The sequence below is a fragment of the Garra rufa genome, chromosome 6 (genome assembly GCF_049309525.1).
Source record: "Garra rufa chromosome 6, GarRuf1.0, whole genome shotgun sequence".
Classification (NCBI taxonomy): domain Eukaryota; kingdom Metazoa; phylum Chordata; class Actinopteri; order Cypriniformes; family Cyprinidae; genus Garra; species Garra rufa.
The window spans coordinates 37,098,534-37,122,118 of record NC_133366.1 but is presented as its reverse complement, the minus strand read 5'-3'; the positions used below and the strand labels follow the sequence as shown (position 1 = coordinate 37,122,118).

General features: G+C 36.9%; 1 protein-coding gene across 2 annotated transcripts in view; it reads right to left on the bottom strand.

Annotated features, from left to right (window-relative positions):
* The window catches only part of tll1 (tolloid-like 1), a 53,751-nt gene that overhangs the window by 4,666 nt on the left and 25,500 nt on the right, over nucleotides 1–23,585 (bottom strand). For both annotated transcript variants that reach the window (XM_073841869.1, XM_073841868.1), the window contains exons 6-20: nucleotides 21,903–22,081; nucleotides 20,343–20,448; nucleotides 20,114–20,238; nucleotides 17,867–17,982; nucleotides 17,561–17,663; nucleotides 17,329–17,445; nucleotides 15,225–15,370; nucleotides 14,448–14,643; nucleotides 14,224–14,349; nucleotides 13,597–13,757; nucleotides 13,276–13,456; nucleotides 9,478–9,603; nucleotides 3,710–3,837; nucleotides 1,512–1,725; nucleotides 74–324 (exon numbers count right to left, since the gene is read on the bottom strand). In XM_073841869.1, coding sequence (XP_073697970.1) covers nucleotides 74–324; nucleotides 1,512–1,725; nucleotides 3,710–3,837; nucleotides 9,478–9,603; nucleotides 13,276–13,456; nucleotides 13,597–13,757; nucleotides 14,224–14,349; nucleotides 14,448–14,643; nucleotides 15,225–15,370; nucleotides 17,329–17,445; nucleotides 17,561–17,663; nucleotides 17,867–17,982; nucleotides 20,114–20,238; nucleotides 20,343–20,448; nucleotides 21,903–22,081 — 2,275 coding nt within the window. The remainder of the gene's footprint in view (nucleotides 1–73; nucleotides 325–1,511; nucleotides 1,726–3,709; nucleotides 3,838–9,477; nucleotides 9,604–13,275; nucleotides 13,457–13,596; nucleotides 13,758–14,223; nucleotides 14,350–14,447; nucleotides 14,644–15,224; nucleotides 15,371–17,328; nucleotides 17,446–17,560; nucleotides 17,664–17,866; nucleotides 17,983–20,113; nucleotides 20,239–20,342; nucleotides 20,449–21,902; nucleotides 22,082–23,585) is intronic.

The following is a 23,585-nucleotide window of genomic DNA, read 5'->3' as shown; positions in this document are numbered from 1 at the left end:
AAATATAAAAAGCTTTATGATATATTTTTAAGAAAATGTAAGAAAATCCTAAACTCATCAGTATCACACATACCCCAGATCCACAAAAGCGTCCAAGTTTGTGCGCTCCGGTGTCGTAGCCATCGTAAAGTTCGATGTAGTCGTACCCGCAGTCGGCTTCCTCCTCTACCTCAAAGGTGGTGAAGGTGAGCTCGATGCCATAACCCGACTCTGCCATTATGAGCCACTCGCAGTCGGTGTGGCCGGGGTAGTTATTATCCCCAAACTGCGCATGAGAATACAGGTTCTTCTGCCGTGCTTCTGCTTTCAGCCTACCGCCACATTCTGCACAAAGACACACACAAATATTCATTCGATTAGAAACAGCTCTGTTCACTTTTACTTATGTTACCAGTTGTCACAGTTGACAAATATGTCTCTTCTCGTTTTAGATGACTGTAATAAACAATAAAAACTAGGGTACAAGTCAAATGAGAAAAGGCAACACTTCAAGGACTGTAGTTAACGTGCAACGCAGTAATGATCCACTAGAGGGATCTGTTAAACTGTCAGGTTGACATGAGAATTGCTTTTATGAACTCTTGCAAATAATTAAAACATACACTACCAGTCGAAAGTTTTTGAACAGTAAGATTTTTAGATTTTTTGTTTTTTAAAGAAGTCTCTTCGGCTCACTAAGCCTGGTTTAATACAAAATACAGCAAAAGCAGTAATATTGTACAATATTTGTACTATTTAAAATAACTGCTTTCTATTAGAATATATTTTAAAATGTAATTTATTCCTGTGATCAAAGCTAAATTTTCAGCATCATTACTCCAGTTTTCAGTGTTACATAATCCTTTAGAAATCTTTCTAATATGCTGATTTCCTGTTCAAGAAACATTTATTATTAATATTATCAATATTTAAAACAGTTAAGTACAATTTCTATGATTCTTTGATGAATAGAAAGATCCAAACATCAGCATTTATCTGAAAAAACTTTTGTAACATTATACACTATATACCATTCAAAAGTTTTTTGGGAGAAAGAACTTAGAAATTAATACTTTTATTTAGCAAGGATGCTTTAAATTGATCAAAAGTAATGATAAAGACATTTATAATGTTACAAAAAAAATCTATTCAGATAAATGCTTTTCTTCTGAACTTTCTATTCATCAAAGTAACCTGAAAAAATTCTATTCAGCTGTTTTCAACATAATAATAATAATAATAATAATAATAATAATAATGTTTTTGAGTCGCAAATCATATCAGAAGGATCATGTGACTGGAGTTATGATGCTAAAAATTCAGCTTTGAAATCACAGAAATAAATGACATTTAAAAAAAATATTCAAATAATTATTCAATTTTTATTTTAAATTTTGAAATAATTTTACTGTTTTTGCTGTACTTTGCAGGCTTGGTAAGCAGAAGAAAACAATAAAAAATCTAACTGTTCAAAAACTTTTGACTGGTAGTGTACCCCATAACATCAGACACAGAAAAGAGAGGGAAGTTACCAGTGGAATGAGTGGCCTGAAAGCCTTTCCTTTGCACTGAGGCATCGGAGATGAAGCGCAGGTACATCTTGTTGCCTGTAGAAATGAGCGGTTCTGGAATCTTGCTGCCACACAGACGGCTCAGGATAGGTGTCTTGTCCGAGTCGCCGTCGAAGGCCTCCAGGTGATCATATGCGCATTCTTGGTGCTGCTCAATCTCAAACTCATTAAAAGACTAGAGATACGAAGACAAAACAGTGGAAAAATCATTAGGAGACAAGAATGTTGGGGCAAATGCTCTTCTTTAACCTTTTTAGATAAAAATTGGACACATCTAACATATTTAACGAGCAGAAAACCATGTTTGGCAGTGACTTGAATAAGCCAGTTTTCATTGTGGCAGCTATAGGAATTAAAATCTCAAGCTTTTTATTCCAAATTGTTCATGCACATTAGCAGGACTAAATAAAAATCAGATACATTTGATTAAACTGAATAAATGTTAAAAATACAATACAATTCTGAAACATTTTTGAAATGACACTTTACTGTTCAAACTTTTGGGGTCATAAAAATTAAAAAATAATAATAATTTTATTTACCAAGGATGCAATAAATTGATCAAAAGTGACAGAAAAGGCTTGCATTGTTACAGAAAAGGTTTCTATTCATCAAAGAATGAAAAAATGCATCACTGTTTCCAAAAAAAAAATTAAGCAAATCAATGCAGCCTTTTTAAAGCACTTCTCTGAAGCACTTAACAAATTTGCCAAAATATAAAATAAATAAACATGCAAGGGTCAGGATGTGCAAATGATGGGTGTTTCAATTTTGCATGCATCTGCAGAGCTTTCTGTGGGAATAGGTTCATTGTGGGGCTAAACCGAAAATCGCTGCTTAAGGATGTTGCCAAAATGGCCAGTGAGTGAACTGGCTTGCCTTAGCTTCAAACTGGGTTGTTTTGGAGCATCCGCAAATCCCTGAACCACTGCATGGAGTTTGAATTACATGTTTTAAAGTTGTACCTTTAGTGTTTACAACATTATCATTACGTAAAAAGCCAGCTGTTACAGCTAAACAGAGAGAGAGAGAGAGCAATAAAAGCAAGAGTGTGGTGATAAAGTTACTCTACAAATGTACAGTACAATGAGAACTTCAAACGTTACTGCCAAAATGATATATTAAATCTAATGGACCCTAAAACAATCACTCCCAAAACACTTCTTCCTCATCCAAACAAACAATAAAATACTCATTTTGGTGACTTCACTTGCTTTCTGATAAATGACTTTGAGGGCCATTTAGAATCACTTTAGGAGTAAAAAGACATCTCAGAAGTCAGATCCAGAGAACAGTGGGAGACACTGAGGTCACCAGTAAACTCTTGCCATAACATGTTTATTAATCTTCAAATCTTTGAATTAAAACATGAGCAAACTAATAAAAATGTACTTTATTAGATTTTGGGTTACTTGTATCTTGTGCGTGTTTGTGAGAGCACGTAATGCATATATCTATGTAATATGTGACCTTGGACCACAAAACCAGTCATCAGTTTTGAAATTGAATAAATAAGCTTTCCATTGATGTATGGGACAATATTTGGCTGAGATACAAAATCTGAAATCGGAGGGTGCAAAACAATCAAAATATTGAGAAAATCACCTTTAAAGTTGTTCAAATGAAGTTCTTAGCAATGCATCTCACTAATAAAAATGAAATTTTGATATATTTTTGGTAGGAAATTTACTAAATATCTTCATGGAACATGATCTTTACTTAATATCCTAATGATGTTTGGCATAAACGAAAAATCAATAATTTTGACCCATACAATGTATTTTTGGCTATTGCTACAAATATACCCATGCGTACCTAAGACTGATTTTGTAGTCCAGGGTCACATACAGGAAAAAGAGGTTTTGATGCACGTGTAAATGTTTGCATGGTCATGTGTTTGTTCGTTTAAGAGGAGCTTATACGTTCGTGTTTATGTGTGATTTAAGATTATTTGCTTTTGAACATAGCAGGACACAATAGGATTACATGTGTCTGTGTGTTTGTGTTTCTGCTCCGGTCAGTGACCGCAGAGGTCTGTGTGCTTGTTTTGTGAGTTGTTTGTACTGAGTATAAAGGTTAAAGTGATGTTTGTGTTTAATGTAAAGGTTGTGTACTGTAACAGATATAAATTTATAGCACAGAATTATATAAAGACTCACAATCTTGACCCGGTGGCCTGGGGTGGCGGTGATGTCCCATGTGCACTCCTTCCTGCTGGGGTATTTGTCAGGCCAGTTAGGACTGCTGATGGTTCCACTTGTGCTGTGAATCTTGTGCTCACACTCAGCTGATAAACAAGTATGGGGTGAAAAGGGCAAAGATCATTAGAAACAATGATGCCGCACAATAATAACATGTGAGTAATACAGTTTAGATAACAATGACCCATGAGTACATCCAGCTAAATTTTTGAAGAAAAATCTATTGGAATTCTGTGTATTTATGTGTTGAGCTGTTTGAATGTTTATCATTCAATAATTTATTGTTTTATTGCATTGATTTTTACAAACCTATCAAAAAATAAATAGTCTTTTCAAGGTTCTCAGTCATCATAATTGGCTAAACTTCTATAGTTGTGAACACGAGACTACAACAAATATATATATTTTTGCATTCCCATTTGCTCCCATACCAAATTAAAAACTCCACAATAGTGTTTCTATGACCTTCCAAAAGAAAAAAAAAGTGGGATTGATTACAGTGATCAGAAAAGAGAAAAATGTCAAATGTGCCATTTTTAGAATTTAATGCCAAGATATTAAACAAAGTATAGTGTTATAAAACTATAACACAGTTATGTCACAGACACATTTGTCTAAACAAAGAGTTGCAACTCATACTTTGAACTTTGCCCTGCTTATGAAGTGTGCACATCACAGAAACACCATTAAAGAATGCTTAACCTTTAGTATGTTTACCTGGGCTCATTGGTTTACCTGAGACTCACCTTTACAGTAAGCTAGAGTAGATCTCTTTTACATGAGACTAGATTTCTTGACCTCTTCTCACTCATCCTACTAGAAAATGGTGTGTGTGTGTGTGTGTGTGTGTGTGTGTGTGTGTGTGTGTGTGCGCGCAAGGACAAGTGATTACAGCTAGATCCATGCTGTCAGTAAACTAGCCGTGAACCTGAGGAAGCAGGTCAGACAAACATTTTCAACAAAACCCTGCTGAGTGTATATATGCGCGTTAGAATGGGTGTGCGCCTCTCTTGCTAATTAACATTAATGACTAAGAACAATCTGACCTGCTGTTGCTTTCTCTGTCTCCACATACAGAATGGACTAAAGTCTGAAACCACTAGTGAAAACGCTTTTATTTTGCACTACACATTATATACACTACCTGTCAAAATGTTTTTAAAGACTTCTTTTCTGCTCACCAAGCCTGCATTTATTTGATCCAAAATACAGCAAAAGCAGTAAAATTGTGAAATATTTTCACTATTTAAAATAACTGCTTTCTATTTAAAGATATTTTAAAATGTAATTTATTCTTGTGATTAAAGCTACATTTTCAGCATCATTACTCCAGTTTTCAGTGTCACACGATCCTTCAGAAATCTGCTAATATGCTGATTTTTATTATTATCATTATCAATATTTAAAACAAAGTAATTTTTGTTTCAAGATTCTTTAATGAATAGAAATATCAGCATTTATCTGAAATAAGGAGTCAGAAATGATAGAAATTAATATTTTTATTTAGCAAGGATACTTTAAATTGATCAAAAGTAAAGACATTTGTAATGTTACATGAACTTTTATAATGTTTTTATGAACTTTCTATTAATCAAATAAACCTGAAAAAATTCTACTCTGCTGTTTTCAACATAATACTAATAAATGTTTTTTGAGCAGCAAATCAGAATATTAGAATGATTTCTGAAGGATCATGTGACTGAAGTAATGATGCTAAAAATTCAGCTTTGAAATCACAGGAATACATTACATTTTAAAATATATTCAAATAGAAAAAAATATTATTTTAAATAGTAAAAATATTTTAAAATTTAACTATTTTTGCTGTGCTTCGGATTAAATAAATGCAGGTTTGGTAAGCAGAGAAGACTTCTTTTATAACATTAAAAATTTTACTGTTCAAAAACTTTTGATTGGTAGTGTACATTGTAAAAAGTTGAACTGATTAATGTACATGAGTTTTTTTTTTTTTTGATTGTGCACTGGGTCTTTTTATGTAACCAATTTTAATGTAATTTATGCTATTTTAATTTATTTACAATTCATTTATTATTTATTTTTAAGTACTTATTTTTGCATTTTTTCTTTTTTTATACCATTTTTATTTTTATGCAAATCACTTTGAATTACCATTTTGTATGAAATGTGTTCTATAAATAAACTTTCACTGCCTTATGTTTTATTGACACTACCACTCTATATGAACTCTATATGAAAAGTTTGTGTATAATCTGATGATCATCTCATCCAGCATGACTTGAGAATGTTTCAAGATCATGTGCTTTAATGAAAGCTTTTGACCTTTAATACAAAAGAGTCCACATGATCAATTTGCTTATTTGATTAGTGACCTACTGTAGATGTTCAGAAATCTAAATGTTTGTCTTGCCTTTCATTTAATTTAATTTAATTTAATTTAATTTATGTATTTCTAAAACTTAGTCTCCAGGTTTAAAAAAAAGATTTTCAGTGTGCTATTAGACTTTTGGACCCCACGTACAGTACTGACTCTATCACACTACATACACACGCAAACACACATGAGCACTAAGTCTGGTTAAGCCTCTATTCTTCCCTCTCAAAATCAGGTCAGTGTGCATTAGTGAACAAAGATATGTTCAGTGTTCAGCCTCTGGTGTTCACACTCACACATACACACACACAAACACATGTACACATGCTTTTCAAACACTGTGGCTGCTTTGAAAGCTGTTGGTTTGCGTGTGTTTGAATGTGAATACATAAGGTGACTTGAAAGGAGTTTTTTGTGTGTGTTTCTAGGTCATACTGTATATCCTCTAAGTGTGCTATATCAGACTATCTGTGTTGCTCAACCTCTCTCTGTTTTCACTGGACTAAACTTCACAAAATCATCCATTTTACAGTTCTATCATTAAAGACACAATCTCCTAGACAACTCTTGACTCTTGTGTAAATACACTAGTAAAGCTGATCTAGTGTTGCTACTCAGAGACTTTTAAGAAATACACATCTTACGCACACACATGCACATGCATAAAGTAAAATGAAAACAGAAGCAGGATTAAGACTTTGAAGCTTTGTGAAACTCCAGATGTTTAAAATCAGAGTCAAATCTGCTGGCCTTGAAGAGACAGTAAAGACTGAGTGAGTGAGTATATTCTATGTGTGTGTGTGTGTGTGTGTGTGTTCCAGGATGCCGCTGGTTTAACTTCTTGACCCTGACTCTAGAGCTTAAAGGGTAATATCTCTATCCTCCTCTCCTCAGGTCTAGCTGTTTTTCTTTTCAAAGAGAAACACACACACACACCGCTTTAAAGTTTCCAAAGCCCACAAAAATGTTAAAAGGCCTGCAGGGCAGAGCTGCACTGGAGGTTGACAGTGCTTGTGTGAAAGGCAAGGTTTAGTGGGAGACACTGAGTACGTTTACATGGACAACAATATTCCGATTTTAACGCGATTAAGACAATACTCTGATTAAGAAGCAACCATGTAAACTGAGATTTTTGATTAATTTAATCCGACTAAAGTCATAATCGGAGTAAACACAAATCGAATTAAGACAGGTGGAGTATTCCTATTTTAGTCGCATTATGGAAGACATGTACACACCTTAATCACACTATTCCCCTTGTGTAGAACTTTTCGCCACATTTTGTGACAGGATACACACTAATGCTGCGTTCCAGGCAGGTTTTTGAGCTCGTCTTCAAACCACGACTCAGGACTTTGTAGCGTTCCAGGCAAGTCACGCCAAGCATTTATTAATTTTAGCTATATTATTAATAATTTGATTGCAACGTTATATTGTCTTATACTCTATTTTTCCACCGTGTGCCACTTGCATAAACACCGCACCCAAGAGGCTTTATTGTTGTTTCGCGGGCTGTGTCACCTCAGAACTCAGAACTGGGAGTACGTCGATCTAGTACGAGTTCACGGGTGGGAATTCACGGGTTTGAGTGCCTTTCCAGTGCACTTTCCCGGGTAGAAGTTTGGAAAAACACGGGTAACGGGTTGCCTGGAACGCGGCATAACGCTCTCAGTTGATCGCACGTGCTTATGCTTTGGTTTCATTTTTATTTAAATTATTTTTTTTCTACAACATGGGATTAATCAATGCTCATTGCTGATAAATGGTTTGTCTGTTATCATAATTTATAGTTTTATAGAAACGTAGTTAACATTCAACCTGTTCTTTTTCATTAGTATTATTTGTGATTTTAATTTTGTGAACGGGATTTCCGCTATTAGAATGTCTTAGGATGCTTTTCACTTTTACTATCGAATTCATGATCTTGGTTTTGCTTACATATAGGCTACACCTATCAATTTTAAGATTAAAACAATTTTTTAAAAGATGGATTTGTTATTTTTAATTAAACATAACAATAAAATAAAACCAGCTTATATCATTTATTAACAAAAACTAATAAGACGAGGCATGGACTCCATCACATGCTGTGTTATATGCCGACTAAACAATTTATTACAGGGCACGCAAACACTGAGCAATCAAATCAATTAATAAAAAATAAATAAAAGAAAGCCTCTAAAGCGTAATGTGAGGTAAACGGCAAAGATAACAGGGTTTTCAAAATGAAAAAAAAAAAAAAAAAAAAAAAAAAAAAAAGTAAAACTAAACTGGCTTTCGACTTGCGTGTGTTTTTTTTTTTTCCCCCTAAAAACTGACTGGCTCTGAAACGCTCGCTGTATGGAGCAGACGCTTTGGAGCAGCACAGCATGCACTCGCACAAATGCGACCACGGCAAATTTTAACTCACACATTCTAAAAAAAATGGTTGCATATGTCCAGAGCCACTTCAAGCTTTTGTAAAATTAAAACCGAAACATCCAAAAGTCTATAACGAAGATGAACTGATCTAATGATGTGTGTCATTAATCGATCTATGTACTATAACATGTAAAACGGCAACATGAAAGGAATATTCTAAAAGCAACTCATGTAAACAGCTTAATCATATTATTGTCTTATTCAGAATAAGGTCATTAATTAGATTACTGGTGTCCATGTAAACGTAGTCACTGTTTGACTATAACAGACCATCTAAATGCTTCAACATGTGCAAAGATTCAGCGGACAACTGTTTTACAGTTTGCAGTTTGCTTTAACGCATTAAGTTCAGTCACCTCATTTGTTGTATTTATAATGCAGCTCTAACAATCTATAGCATAAACATTTAGTTTTATCATCAAATTATTAGATTACATGTTTTAAAAGTTTGTCTGTCCTAATTTTATCTCACTCTGACGATAAACAGGGTTGTTTTTTTGCTTCTATGCCTTTAAGACCCCTGCGTAAACTGCCTCTTCGGATGAGAAATTATCAACTATGCTTTGTTGTGCACCAGTGTAACTGCCCTATTCTTCGTAACTACATTTCTTCAAAGCCTGCATTATATTGTGACAGGTTCACACAATAATCCACGTTGAAATGTTAAGATCAGATTGAAATTGATATCAGAGTAAAATCTTAATTGCCAAAACACAGACAAAAAGAGAAAAACCTGCCAAAGGACCAGCACAAAAAATACATTACTCTGCATCTTAAATGCTGAGAAGAAAGATGCATGTTTTTTTTTGTTATTTGTGGGCTTTTGCTTGTCCTCAGCAGAATGTAGTATGAATCAACATGCTTACACACGCTAGAAGCACCACCGCTAGATGACTACCCTCACTTATCTTTTTCTAGCCACTATTATTCTTTTGCGAGTGCTTGTACATACCTTCCTTGCAGTCGTGTTTGTTCTCATGCAGAATAAAGCCGTTGCGGCACTGGCACACATAGCTGCCAATAGTGTTGATACACTCATGCTGGCATCCACCGTTATCCTTTGAACATTCATCTTTATCTGTAACAAAAGAAGAAGAGGGCGATAAATTGTTAGGTCATTTGAAACAGAAAGAAGATCCAACCAATTCCTTTAATTGAGATATGAAATCTGTGTATGAGATGACTTCTGAGAGTGTAATGATAATAATTCTGACATCTGGAGTCTGATTTTGTTATTTATTTTTCTGTTAAGAGCAATTACAGTGAGTGACTGAGGTTACATGCCTGTAGCAGTTCATTAGCCAAAAGAGAAGGAGGAAAATCTTAAGAAGAACTGAGAAAAGACAAAAGATTGATAGGTAAATTCACTTAAAAGGAATGTCATATTTATCTGTGATGTTTCAGCACAAACTTGCATCTCCTTCTGTAACGGAGTAATACCAAACGTAAATAAAGCAACTGTCATTTTTCTAGCACAAACACACCTTCATTCTATGTAAATTATCCTCATTATAGATGCATTTATTATACATGTACCATTATCTGATTTGCATAATTCCTGTTAATTGGGCACAAAAACAACACGCTTGCAAATAACCCGAGATATCGTTGGGCACAACTGCTCGATTTTCCCCTTTTAAAACAAGGAAGGCAGGAGAGAATCATACTGTATGTGCTAAGCTATGAAGAAGTGATAGAATATTTAGTCTGTTAGTCTGATAAGTGCAAACTAAATGTGTCGCTTAATGGTTGCAAGTTCAGAAACAGTCAATGATTCCTTATGTTGTTTTTTTCCCTTTGCGCATCTCTACGCCCCCGGTGTCCCATGAGTCAGGAGCCTCATGAAAGCTGTTATTTCCCTGGAAGTCTCAGGTTTAGCTAATTATCACACTTCAACCGCTGCTCAAAACCACCAGCATATTCATCTTACAAACACAACGAATGACAGATGGAGAGAGACCTAAAGAGACCCAAGTCTTTGTGGGTTACCACACATTTTTCATAATGAATGCTGTTTTCAAAGCATGTATTATGTCTTAAACCATTTCCTGCTGTTAGTGTGCACATGACACAGTGAATAGCGCCCTTTCTGTACAAAAGATCCTTATTTTTGCTAATAAATGAATGCTTGATCAAAAAATGCCACAGTTGAGGAGATTAAGTGTGCTTCTTAAAAATCAACCCTAATCCAAAAAATCATTTTTAAGGTCAGCTGTAGCAAAATCTTGCTTCTTAACTGTGCATATACAAGAAATGAATCAGCTCTTTCACTATTTCCAGTTCAGCGCTCTCATTCGGCTCAGTACACACTCATACAGATTAGGAGTGTGTGGGAGAGCTCTGGGGACCTCCCTAAGTCTGCCGGCACTGGGCCAGCAAAAATCCAACCTCAGGGACTTCCAGACAATGAAAGTGACGCTAATATAACTCATTGAGAGTTAAGCTTATTCTCTCTCTCACCCAGATACAGCGGGACTCACTCACCATTTGTGTGTGCGCTAGACGTTCATTTGTGCAGTGCAAATATATCCAGAAGATCCAAAGACAAACAGATGAATCATAAAAAAAGCAGACCCTGCTTGTGTTTCATTTTAATATAATAAGCACAATAAGTTATGTGATTTTTTTAAACATGAATATAGCTAGAAAATGTTTGTCTCTTATGGATTTGGGTGTATAGTTATTAGATTAACTGAGCTCAGGACCAGCTGGTTTAGACTGGTCCTTACTGTAGTTGGTCATAAGCTGGTTTAAGATAGTCTCGCGTTGGTTATAAGATGATCTTGAGCTCAGGACCAGCTGGTCCTTAGTTTGTCATAAGTTGGTTTAAGATAGCCCTGAGCTGGTTATAAACTGTTCCTGAGCTCAAGACCAACTGGTCCTTAGTTAGTCATGAGATGGTTTAAACTGGTCCTTAGTTGGTCATGAGCTGGTTTAAGATAGTCCTGAGCTAGTTTTAAGCTGGTCCTGAGTTCAAGACCAGCTGGTCCCTAGTTGGTCATAAACTGGTTTAAGATAGTCCTGAGCTGGCAATAAACTGATCCTGAGCTTAGGACCAGCTGGTCCTTAGTTGATCACAAGCTGGTTTAAGATAGTGCTGAGCTGGTTATAAGATGATCCTGAGATCAGGACCAGCTGGTCCTTACTTAATCATTAACTGGTTTAAACTTGTCCTTAGTTGGTAATAAGCTAGTTTAAGATAGTCATGAGCTGGTTTAAACTTGTTCTTAGTTGGTCATAAACTGGTTTAAGATAGTCCTGAGCTGGTTATAAGATGATCCTGAGATCAGGACCAGCTGGTCCTTACTTAATCATTAACTGGTTTAAACTTGTCCTTAGTTGGTAATAAGCTAGTTTAAGATAGTCCTGAGCTGGTTATAAACTGATCCTCATCTTAGTTAGTTAGTTATGAGCTGATTTAAACTGGTCCTTAGTTGGTTATAAGCTGGTTTAAGATAGTCCAGAGCTCAGAATCAGCTTATAGCCAGCTCAGGTCCAGCTTAAACCAGCCACCATGCTTCAAAACATACCTAGCCAGCATATGCTGTTTTTTCAACAGGGTAATCCTAATGTAATTCCAAAAAGATAAATAAAATGTGACTTTTTTTTTACGTTTAATGTTGTTATTCCCTTCTTTAAAAAATGATCTAGTTTTACTCACAATTTTGTTGTTTATCTGGTTCATCTTCTGAAATCAGAAAACCTATTTTTCTCTTTGTACCATTGCCAACCAATTTGAGTCTTCTCATATATTCTGGATCTCATGTGTGTAAGATTATGAAATAATAATAAAAACAGGGATTCGCTGCATGGGGGAGGAATTGTTCATAATTGATGTGCTTGTTTCATGGAACTGACTGGACTATTTACTTCTGATCTATTATCAGCAGATATTAAAAACATATTTATACACAAAGTAATATATCATTTTCTTTTCTATTGTAGTATATAATGCATATGAGTATTATAATACTGTCATATAAATCTTCTACATATATTACTTGTTTCATTTATTACTAGTTTGTGAGCTCTCTAGACAAGAAACTTGAAAGTAGAATAAAATGGTTGCAAAAAATATTTAACCATTTGCAAGAAAGTTACACAATCTTATTACCGTGCAAGTTCAACAAATGCTGCTGAGCCAAAAGGATGGGACATTTGTTGCCATAGAGACAGAGCCCAGTTTCCAAGAGGATGAATGGATTCTAAAAATCACCTCAGATGTGAGGGCAAATCCATTCCCAAAAAATCAATCAGGGAGAGAAGGCTGTACCTGAAACACGCCTTGACATGACCTGCTGGCCAATCAAATCTGGCACATCATTACCAACGTCCAGGCAGGACAAAAATATAAAGAGACGTTGTTTGCAGTGAGCAGGCTTGTCTGTGGAAGAGAACGCCCTCATTCACACACATTTAAAGTTTCAGTGCACTTTTCATTTTACAAACTACATTGTCAATGTATATTAACATGCCTAAGTTTACATTCACACATCCAAATAGATTAAAATCATAACTGTGCTTCAATCCAGAATCCAGTGTTTGGATTCCAACAAGGAACCAACCCCGCAGAAATTCTCACGATACAGTCGCGTGAGAGAAACAGGGAGGCTTTTTACCTCAGCAAAGCTTTTGAAATTTACATTATGAAATTCATGTATACAAGCGAGCTTGGGTGGAGGTGTCAAAACATAGCTAAAGACCTCCAAATCTCCATTTCAAATGAAAAGCGCTGACACGGTGGTCTTACCAGAGAAGAAATGAGCTTTGAAGCCTTTCTTGGAGACTGTGTTGTCGGATTTGAACTCGATTCGCATGTTGTTGTACTGGGAGGTAATGACCTCGGGAACCTCTGTACCGCAGTATTTTCCATGAAGCTTCGAGTCTGACGACAAACCGCTTCGCACCTCGACATAGTCATACTTGCACACCTGCACAAATAAAATATACAAATAATACACTGATAAACATCCATCCTTCTGTCTGTCTGTTTGTGTATCTACCTACACAAACAAAAACACACTCTCCCATACTGGTACATACATGCACACACACAGTTAGAGAGGCTCACCTCATTTCCCTCGAGTTCAAAGGTTTCAAACTGCATGGATATGCGGTACTGAGTGGGAGCCACCACTTGCCACACACAGTTCTTATTGGGAGGGTATTCCTTAGGCCAACCTGGGGTAGTAATTGTGCCATTCAACTTAGTCAGCAAGCCACCACATGCAGCTGAAAGAGAAAAAGAGTGATAGATTTTTTTCTGTTTTATTTTTAGTTCAAGATTTAGTAAATTGTGTGTTTTTCTTTGATTAATAAAAAATGTATGGTTTTTGTTTTAGTTAACTATAATAACTCTTATGAGAACAAAGCTTTAAAAACACAACAGTGAAAGCTTCACTGGCAGTATATAGACAAACAAGGCTTGAATTAAAAAGAAACTCTAGCACACGTCTTTGATGGTTTTTGTGTTATTTTTGCATAACCACAACACATTGTACTTTATTAATGACAGAAATCATATGGTTTCTGAGCAGAGTGAGTGTGGTCTAAGTGCTGTTTGTTCCTGTTGTTTTCCTGTTGACTGCGGATGTTTTCCTGAACCGTTCAGTTTGGCTTGAGTATCCGCTGAGCATGTTTGAGTCAGGCAGACGGATGCACCTGTGTGCAGTGTACTCACACACAAACATTCTCTTACCTTCACAGCTCTTCTTGTCAGGGGCCAGTTCGTATCCAGGATCACAGGCGCATTTGAAGCTTCCTAAGGTGTTAACACATCTCTGTTCACAGCCCCCATTATCTGGCTTCAGACACTCGTCTTCCTCTGTTTTAATAATAGAGACACACAGTAACGTCAGTTGAATGGCTAAGTACCAACTCATTACCATCTAAACAGCACTATTTTGCTATATGTGTGTGTACCTTTGAAGAAGTTTGCAGCAAAGCCTGCTTTATTAACCGTCCCATCAGAGACAAATTTCATCCAGAGGGTGTTGGAGGTCGAACGGATGTCTTCAGGTTTATCATAGCCGCAGAATCGCCCAATCAGAGGGCTGTTCTCTGACAATCCATCTCTGACTTCTAGGTAGTCATATGCACAGCTGTCATGCCTCTCAATCTGCACAAACACAGGCAGAATACAGTATGTGTTAATGGCATTAGCATGTCTATGGCACCTAAGGTGTTAGTGCCTAGGAAACAATCCAATAAAAACAGGATTTCAGGCGTCTCTGTGTATGTTATATGCTACAGTGGGCTCTTAGGTCTGGTACATGTCCTGCTCTTATAGACTGTATGCGTGCAAAAACAAGTGTGAATGTGTGTATGCAAAGGCAGAGAGTGTGTTTTCATTCCCTCGGAACAATTCAACACCTTTGACCTACTGACACACACAATGGTCTGCATACATACTTACGGTATGACTTGTAACAACATTCTGACATTTTAAGATAAATATTCAAACATGCCTGTCTTCTGGCCTCACACTCCTGCAGTCTTATAGGAAATTTAACTTGACAAAGATGTGTGTCTATCTGTGCATGCATGACATAAACAGAAACATAAGTGTGACATTAAACAGCACACGTGTAAATAGCAACAACTAACCTGTTTTCATGGTTAAACAAGAAGAAGGATAGAGAAAGGCTAAAGTGAAAACAGAACTACATACAGCTAAAAGAGAGGAGACAACAACCTCACCTCAAAGACCTGAAAGCTCAAGCCCACACTGTAGCCCTCAGACACTGTGATCCTCCACACACATTCCTTAGATGGACGGTAGTCATCTGGGTAGTTTGGAGACTGAATCTGTCCAGAGTCTTTACTGATCTCACCTCCACATATCGCTGCCAGACACATAGTAAAGAGACAAAGAGAGAATTAGACTTTTACTTTGTCATCAAAATTTTTTATATTTCTGCCGTTTTCATTGTGCTTAAACTATGAAAGTTTCCAAAAGATAATTGCGACTTTAGATCTCAATTCTGACTTTCTTTTAGAATTGCGTAATACAAACCAGCAATTCTAACTTTTTTCTCAGAATTGCATGATATAAACTCACTGTGAGTTATAAAGTCAGAACTGAACATTTATATCTTGCAATTCTTAGAAATAAAGTTGTGATTCTGAGAAAAATGTCAGAACTGCGAGTTTATATCTTGCAATTCTAAAAAATAAAGTCACAATTCTGAGAAAAAAGAGTCAGAACTGCAAGTTAATATCTCGCAATTCTAAGAAATAAAGTCGCAGTTCTGAGAAAAAAGTCAGAACTGTGAGTTTATCACCCAAATAAAGTTGCAATTTTGAGAAAAAAGTCAGGACAGCGAGTTTATATCTCGCAACTCTGAGAAATATTCACGATTCAGAGAAATAAGTCAGAACTGCGAGTTTTTATTACGCAATTCTAAGAAATAAAGTTGCAATTCTAAGAAAAAAGTCAGAACTGTGAGTTTATATCTCGCAATTCTAAGAAATAAAGTCGTGACTCTGAGAAAAAAGTCAGAAGATGAGTTTTTATTGTGCAATTTTAAGAAATGAAGTTGCAATTCTGAGAAAAAAGTCAGAACTGTGAGTTTATAATGCAATTCTGAGAAATAAAGTTGCAATTCTGAGAAAAAAGTCTTATCAGTGAGTTTATATCTCGCAATTCTGAGAAATACGTCAGAACTGCGAGTTTATATCTTACAATTCTAAGAAATAAAGTTGCAATTCTATGAAAAAAGTCAGAACTGCGAGTTTATATCTCGCAATTCTGAGAAATAAAGTTGCAATTTTGAAAAAAAAAGTCAGAACTGCAAGTTTATTCCTCACAATTCTGAGAAATGAAGTTGTGATTCTGAGAAAAAAAGTCAGAAGATGAGTTTTTATTGTGCAATTTTGAGAAATGAAGTTGCAATTCTGAGAAAAAAGTCAGAACTGTGAGTTTATAATGCAATTCTGAGAAATAAAGTTGCAATTCTGAGAAAAAAGTCTTATCAGTGAGTTTATATCTCGCAATTCTGAGAAATACGTCAGAACTGCGAGTTTATATCTTACAATTCTAAGAAATAAAGTTGCAATTCTATGAAAAAAGTCAGAACTGCGAGTTTATATCTCGCAATTCTGAGAAATAAAGTTGCAATTTTGAAAAAAAAAGTCAGAACTGCAAGTTTATTCCTCACAATTCTGAGAAATGAAGTTGTGATTCTGAGAAAAAAAGTCAGAAGATGAGTTTTTATTGTGCAATTTTGAGAAATGAAGTTGCAATTCTGAGAAAAAAGTCAGAACTGTGAGTTTATAATGCAATTCTGAGAAATAAAGTTGCAATTCTGAGAAAAAAGTCTTATCAGTGAGTTTATATCTCGCAATTCTGAGAAATACGTCAGAACTGCGAGTTTATATCTTACAATTCTAAGAAATAAAGTTGCAATTCTAAGAAAAAAGTCAGAGCTGTGAGTTTATATCTCGCAATTCTAAGAAATAAAGTTGCAATTCTATGAAAAAAGTCAGAACTGCGAGTTTATATCTCGCAATTCTGAGAAATAAAGTTGCAATTTTGAAAAAAAAAAGTCAGAACTGCAAGTTTATTCCTCACAATTCTGAGAAATGAAGTTGTGATTCTGAGAAAAAAAGTCTCTCCACTTGCCTACACTTGTATTCTGAGTGTGATTCATTAGCCAAAAAACTAAAACACAAAGTTTTTTTTCCCCAAAAAATTTCAACGGACATCACAATTTTGTTATCTTTTGAGCAGGAGTCTTGTAGTGAAAATCTGATATTGTCACATCCATAAACCACACAAACACACACACACACACACACACACCTTCATAGACTGCTGCGAATCCCTTTCCAACCCAGTTGCTGCTACTGCGGAACTCAATCCACATCCGACTGTCTGTAGAGACCAACACTTCTGGAATTTTATCACCACAGAATCGACCTGCACACATACACACACACACACAATAAATAATAGTGACCTATAAGCATGCATTACATTGGTAATACAAATTATTGCTTAATTGTTGCTGGTGAATTCACCAGCATGTACGTACCCAGCAATGGCGCCTTTCTCCAGTATCCGTCCCGAACCTCAATGTAGTCATACCAGCACAGGCTGCTCTTGTAGAGGTCCATAGTGGTGAAGTTCAACACTATCTGAAATGGAGCATGCAGACACATGCAGCTGTCATATACATCAAACTTCACACATTAGATCAGCATTTCTTTATCTACAACCTCACAGTGAAGACAATTACAGGAAGAAATGGATTTAAAATTGCAGATACAGATAAATGTGGTACAGTGCAATGCAATGAATCTTTGTAAAGTTACACACTTAATACACAGAAGTGTTTTACCTTCTCCCCAGGTGTGACGGAGATCCTCCATACACAGTGTGTATATGATGGGTATCCATTAGGATATCCTGGAGATGAGAAATTTCCCACCGAGTCTTGTAGTGTTTCACCACATGCTGGAAAGTGACCAAGACAATAGCATGATTAATGAGCGTCTATTATTAAAAAACCTGAATGTGTAACTTTAATTAGATGTTAACTTAGTAACCTCTCGAAATTCAGTGAATGATTTGTTAGACTGAGTCTTTTTGATCTGTTCAATTCATTACAAGAATCAACTCAATAGAGTCACTCGCTTATGAATCGGACTACACTGAACGTGCAATGTGTTTGTTTTTTCATGCACTCTGGAAGACAACACAATAGAAAGATGTTCACAACTCGGCTAAAAATTCTTGTTTCATAGCACCGTATACTCGGCAGTGGCGGAGCGCCACCGCTAAATAGCAGTGCAGGAAACATATCCACACACACACAATGAAGTAACAAAGACCTATTGACTGTTCTAATGAGATCTCAGGAGCCAAACAGTGCAGGATAGGGGAGCAGATTCTCTGTTCAAGAGAAGCCAAATCATCTGCTAGCATTTGCCAAATGTTCCTCCCAATTAGTGATGTAGCGGTTGGCCAAACATTGGTCTGAGAGGCCTCTGTTTCTCATCACAGTTCATTATAAAGTGATTGCGTACGAGGTGCTTTTGGGTGTCAATTTCAAGGAAATATAAAGACGTAGTCACAAGTCACACCACAATCCGATGCAAAGTTGTGCAGTAGATAAGCTGTTATCTTTGGCTTGGGTGGAGACAGTCACCCCTATTTCAGATGAAACTTTGACTCATAACCTGCATGTAACAGCAAAGACAAGAACTTTGGACGTACAACAGTAGTTTCCAAAACACACAATGAAAATTGTAAAAATTAACTTACTAAATTATTACTATTATTCAATCCACTTGTCATTTGATCCATGGCCATTTATTTTTCAGTTTCACCCAAAATGTAAAAGCAGATGTAAGGCATAATGTCCAAGCTAGTGTAAGTAAATGGTGTTTTTACAGTCAAGAGCCAAAAATGACCAAAAAAAGTCATTTGGCCTACTTTTATAAAACTTGCACTATACTTTTGTCCTTATTTCCTTCTTGGATAATTTTCCCTCCAGCTACCTTGCAGGGAAAAAAAACTGTTCAGATATTATGTTTAACTCTGGCAGGGTAAGCTACTCGTTTTTGGCAAACTGTTCAATAAAAGTGGGCATTCAGTTCACAATTTTTTTCACAGACAGTGAATATCGTGCAAGAGAGAGAGCTTTGTCTTTGAATGTGAAGTAGGCCATGCGTCACGCATTTACACACACACACACACACACACACACACACACACACATACATATCCTCACTAGTAGTGCATGAACTCAACACAATACAGCAGTAAAATAACACACTTATATGCCACTAACATGGACACACACACGGGCAGTAGAGCGAGAGGGTCTTATCATGTCCTTTGTCCCTAAAATGTCAGGGTGGCCCTCTTTTCTTTCCTGAGTGAAAAGCACATCCATCCATCTATCCACCAACCCATTTGTCCTATGTAGGGCTGCAATTTAGTGTCTCCAATTCACCTACCCCACATGTCTTTGGATTGTGGGAGAAACCGGAGCATCCGGGGAAGCCCGCGACAATGTGGTGAGAACATGCAAACTACACAAAGGAAGTGGCTACCCACTGAGTCACTGGAAGTAGCACATGTGCATCATGAATGTAATGAAAACAAATGATCTCATGCAATTTAAGGCACAAAATTGGGTAGTGGTAATTATCTGCACATAAAGTGAGGTCATCTTCATGCAGTTAACACCCTTGGTCTTCCATCATTTAAACTTTCACTGGTGGTGCTTTTCCACCTCATGGTACGGCTCAGTTACAGTTCACTTTTGAGGGGTTTTCCACAGTGTACAGTACCTAGAACCTGGTACTTTATTAGTACCACCTTGGTTGAGGCTTCAAGTGAGATACTAAAATGTGACATGTAAACACTGCAGATAACTGATTGGTCAGAGAGAGTCATCACTGGATTTACAACACAAGACACAACCCGTTAAACAGCCTGTTCGCACAACTTTTATAAAAGACTTGCTTTAAATGACTATTGCAACTATAACGATAATCTATAAACCCACCCACTTTGAAGCGGTCGAGCCAAATCGTACCATTCAGTGGAAAAGCGCCATTACACACTGTAGGCCTACCTGGACATCTGTATAACTTCTTGGCTTGGGATATATCTCCTTTGCTGAGTCTAGTTCTCTGACCAATAGCAGGCCTGATGCCATTCTCATCACGAGAGGGAAGAATCGTGTCCAAAAACATTCCTCTATGGAAGAGAAAGACAAAAGGAGAACATATATATTTGTGTAGAAAGTTCTGAATTAAAGTACTTGCTGTGAAATTAAAGTACTTGTGTGACAGAAGTCTTACCTGGAGAAAGTGTTTCTGGCATAATGCATGATGCTGTCAAAATCATACGGCTCACCAAGAGAGTTGACATCCCCTGGTTCCATCTTAATGAAGTTATACTCCTGACCTGAGCGTGCACATATACACTTGTATTAAAACAAATATGCTACATTTACAAAGCCAGCATATAGAATTGATTTACTAACAGGCGTGACTCTAATAAAAAACTTAAATTATTGCATTGCATAAGTATTCATACCCTTAACTGGGACAGTTGAAATTTAGCTCAGGAGCATTCACATTGCTTGTAGATGTTACTACATTTCGAGTGAAGTTAACCTGTGGCAAATTCAATTGAATGGGTATGATTTGGAAAGGCACACACGTCCTAATAAAAGGTTGAAAAAAGGTAAAAATGCTGAAAATGCATATCAAAAGTAAAAACCAAGCCCTGAGGTCAAAAGAACTGTCTATAGAGCTCAGTGTCAGGATTGCATCAAAGCACAGCTATGGGGACGAGTTCAGAAAAAATCTGCTGCACTGAAGGTTCACAGAAGCATGTAGTCTTTGTTACCCTTAATGGAAGAAGATTGGAATAACCAGGACTCTTCCTAGAACTGGACTCCTAAGCAACGGATGAAGAAGAGCTCTTGTAAGACTGGTGATCAAGAGTCATTGTAGTTTAGCTCCATGATTATATGTGGAGATGGGAGAAACCTACAGAAGGACAAACATCACTGCAACACTCCACCAATCCGGTCTTTATGGCAGTGTGGCAAGACTCAATCTCTTCTCAGTGAAGACACATGAAAACACAATTAAAATTTCCAAAAAAGCACCTAAAGGACCATCAGACTGTGAGAAACAAGATACGTTGGTCTGATGAACATCAATTCCAAGCATCATGCTTGAAGGATACCAGGCACTGCTCATCACCTGCAGAGTACCATCCATAAAGTAAAGTGTACTGGTAACAGCCTCACGCTGTGAGGTTGTTTTCGAGTGGCAGGGACTTGTCAGAGTAGAAGGGAAGCTCAGCACAGCAAAATATAGATATAGCCTTAATGAAAACCCAGTCTAGACAACTCTGTAAATGTCCTTGAGTGGCCCAGCCAGAGCTCCCGGGATTGAACCCAATCAAATATTTCTGCAGAAACCTGAAAATGTACGTCTGCCCCCATCCAGGGGCAGAGGTGAAGAGGTGACGTGAAGAATGGCAGATAATTGCCAAATGCTGATGTGCAAAACTTGTCGCCTCATACCCAAAAAGACTTGAGGCTGTAAAGGTGCTTCAGCTAAATACTGAGTTAAGGAATATACTTATGCAATGTACATATTTCAGGTTTTTCATTTTAATACATTTACAAAGCTGTGACACTTCTGTTTTTGCTTTGACATTATGGTGTATGGAGTGTAGATTGATATGGAAAAAAGTAATTTAAAGTTTAACATACGGCAACAACATGACAAAACATGAAAAAATTAAGGGGTATGAATACTTTTGCAAGGAACTGTATTGTCATGCTGAACTAGCAGTTACTTTGTAGGACGCAAAGACTTGAGTCATGGTTCATGCAGTACCTGGTTGGATGTTGTCTCGAATGATGGTCACATGATCATCACGATCAGGTCGTGTATGCTCATGCCAAAAGCCGATTACGTGTCCAAGTTCGTGTACGACAATGCCAAACTTGTCACAGTTCTTCCCAATGGAAATCGCCTGGGGACCATTGCCACGACGTCCGACGTAAGAGCAACACCTTAAGAACCAATAAATAAAGAGTTAAAAATCTGACAATGTCAATTAAATGTCATCAACTTGTTGGCTCGCCCCACTCTTGAATAACTCAGATTCTGGTTATGTCACAGGAATGTCATAATGTGCTACAATATTTGTAATGAGGGGGGTGATGGGAGGTGAGCTGAGCTAACTCATAGTTGTTTGGGGTAATGTAGTTTAGTGTGGGGTGAACAGGGGATAGTGTGAAATGATGAGAGCTGATTAACGGTAATTAGGGTGAGTTGGGGTTAGCGTTCAGATTCTTGCTGTGTTGTTTCCTTAACGACAAATACGCACACACTGTTCACCTCTGACTAAGTGCCAAGGCAATGAATCGCCGGAGAGAAACAAAGAGGAAAGAGAAAGGAACAGGTGGATCCCAAAATAAGTGCCAAAAGACAGTCTAAAGCATCAAGTGGCGAATTTTGGCCTCTACTGTATCAAAATTGTTGATGGGATGAGCATTTGTGGCTAAAAAGTATAGTTTTTTTATTTTTATTTATTTATTTTTTTGTAGAAAATGACTTATCGTTTCACTACGTAAGATCCTTATTCCTCAGGTGGGATCATGTAGAGCCGTTTGAAGCTGCATTAAAACTGCAATTTGGACCATTGAAGTCCACCATGTAGAGAAAAATCCTGGAATGTTTTCCTCAAAAACCTTAATTTCTTTAAGAAAGCAAGAACATCTTGAATGACATGGGGGTTAATTATGTTAATTAGTTAATTATGAGGAAATTTTTAATCTGGAAGTGAACTAATCTTTTAAGCAGGTGAGAATACTTGGCACATTAAGGTGAACTGTTTTACTTGCTGGTGTTTGCACAAGCCTGCAAATCCGATTATTATTAACAGAAATATTGCCAGCAGCCTCACAACCCTGCTGACTCTAAAGTTTGAGTTCTGGACTGCTATGCTCAGTGCCGGCCCATCCAACAGGCGATACAGGCAGTCGCCTAGGGCCCCGTCTTAAGGGGAGGGCCCCGCGGTCGCGAGGTTGTCATTTGGATTTTTAGGTGCGTTCGAATTGAAGCAGCGCTGCGCAGAAAGATCCTTGTTTAAAACCAGAGCTATAGAGCGCAGACGGCTCTGCAAGCTTTCAAATCGTTCTTGCGGCCATACACCGATCGGTGTGCGCAACGCAACTTCAAGCCGCACGCACCTTCTGTCAACATAACTGGGGTGACGCACCTGAGCTGTACAGTGCGGTATATGTGTCAAACGTATGGAAAAACCAGTCTGTGCGTTCAAATTGACCTCAGTAAACCTGCTGTCTAAAGAGAACATTTTAATAACATAAGTCGAGTGTTTGAAATTACTTTCTTTTGTGATCTGACGTGGTTTCACATCACAAAAAAAGGAAAAATCATTATTTAATATAGTATATTCTATAAAGTGATAAAGACTGTTGATTATCATTGCGTTGCATCTAGTTTATTCATATAAAAATACCGAATATGGCTTGAAGAACAGAGATAAATAGT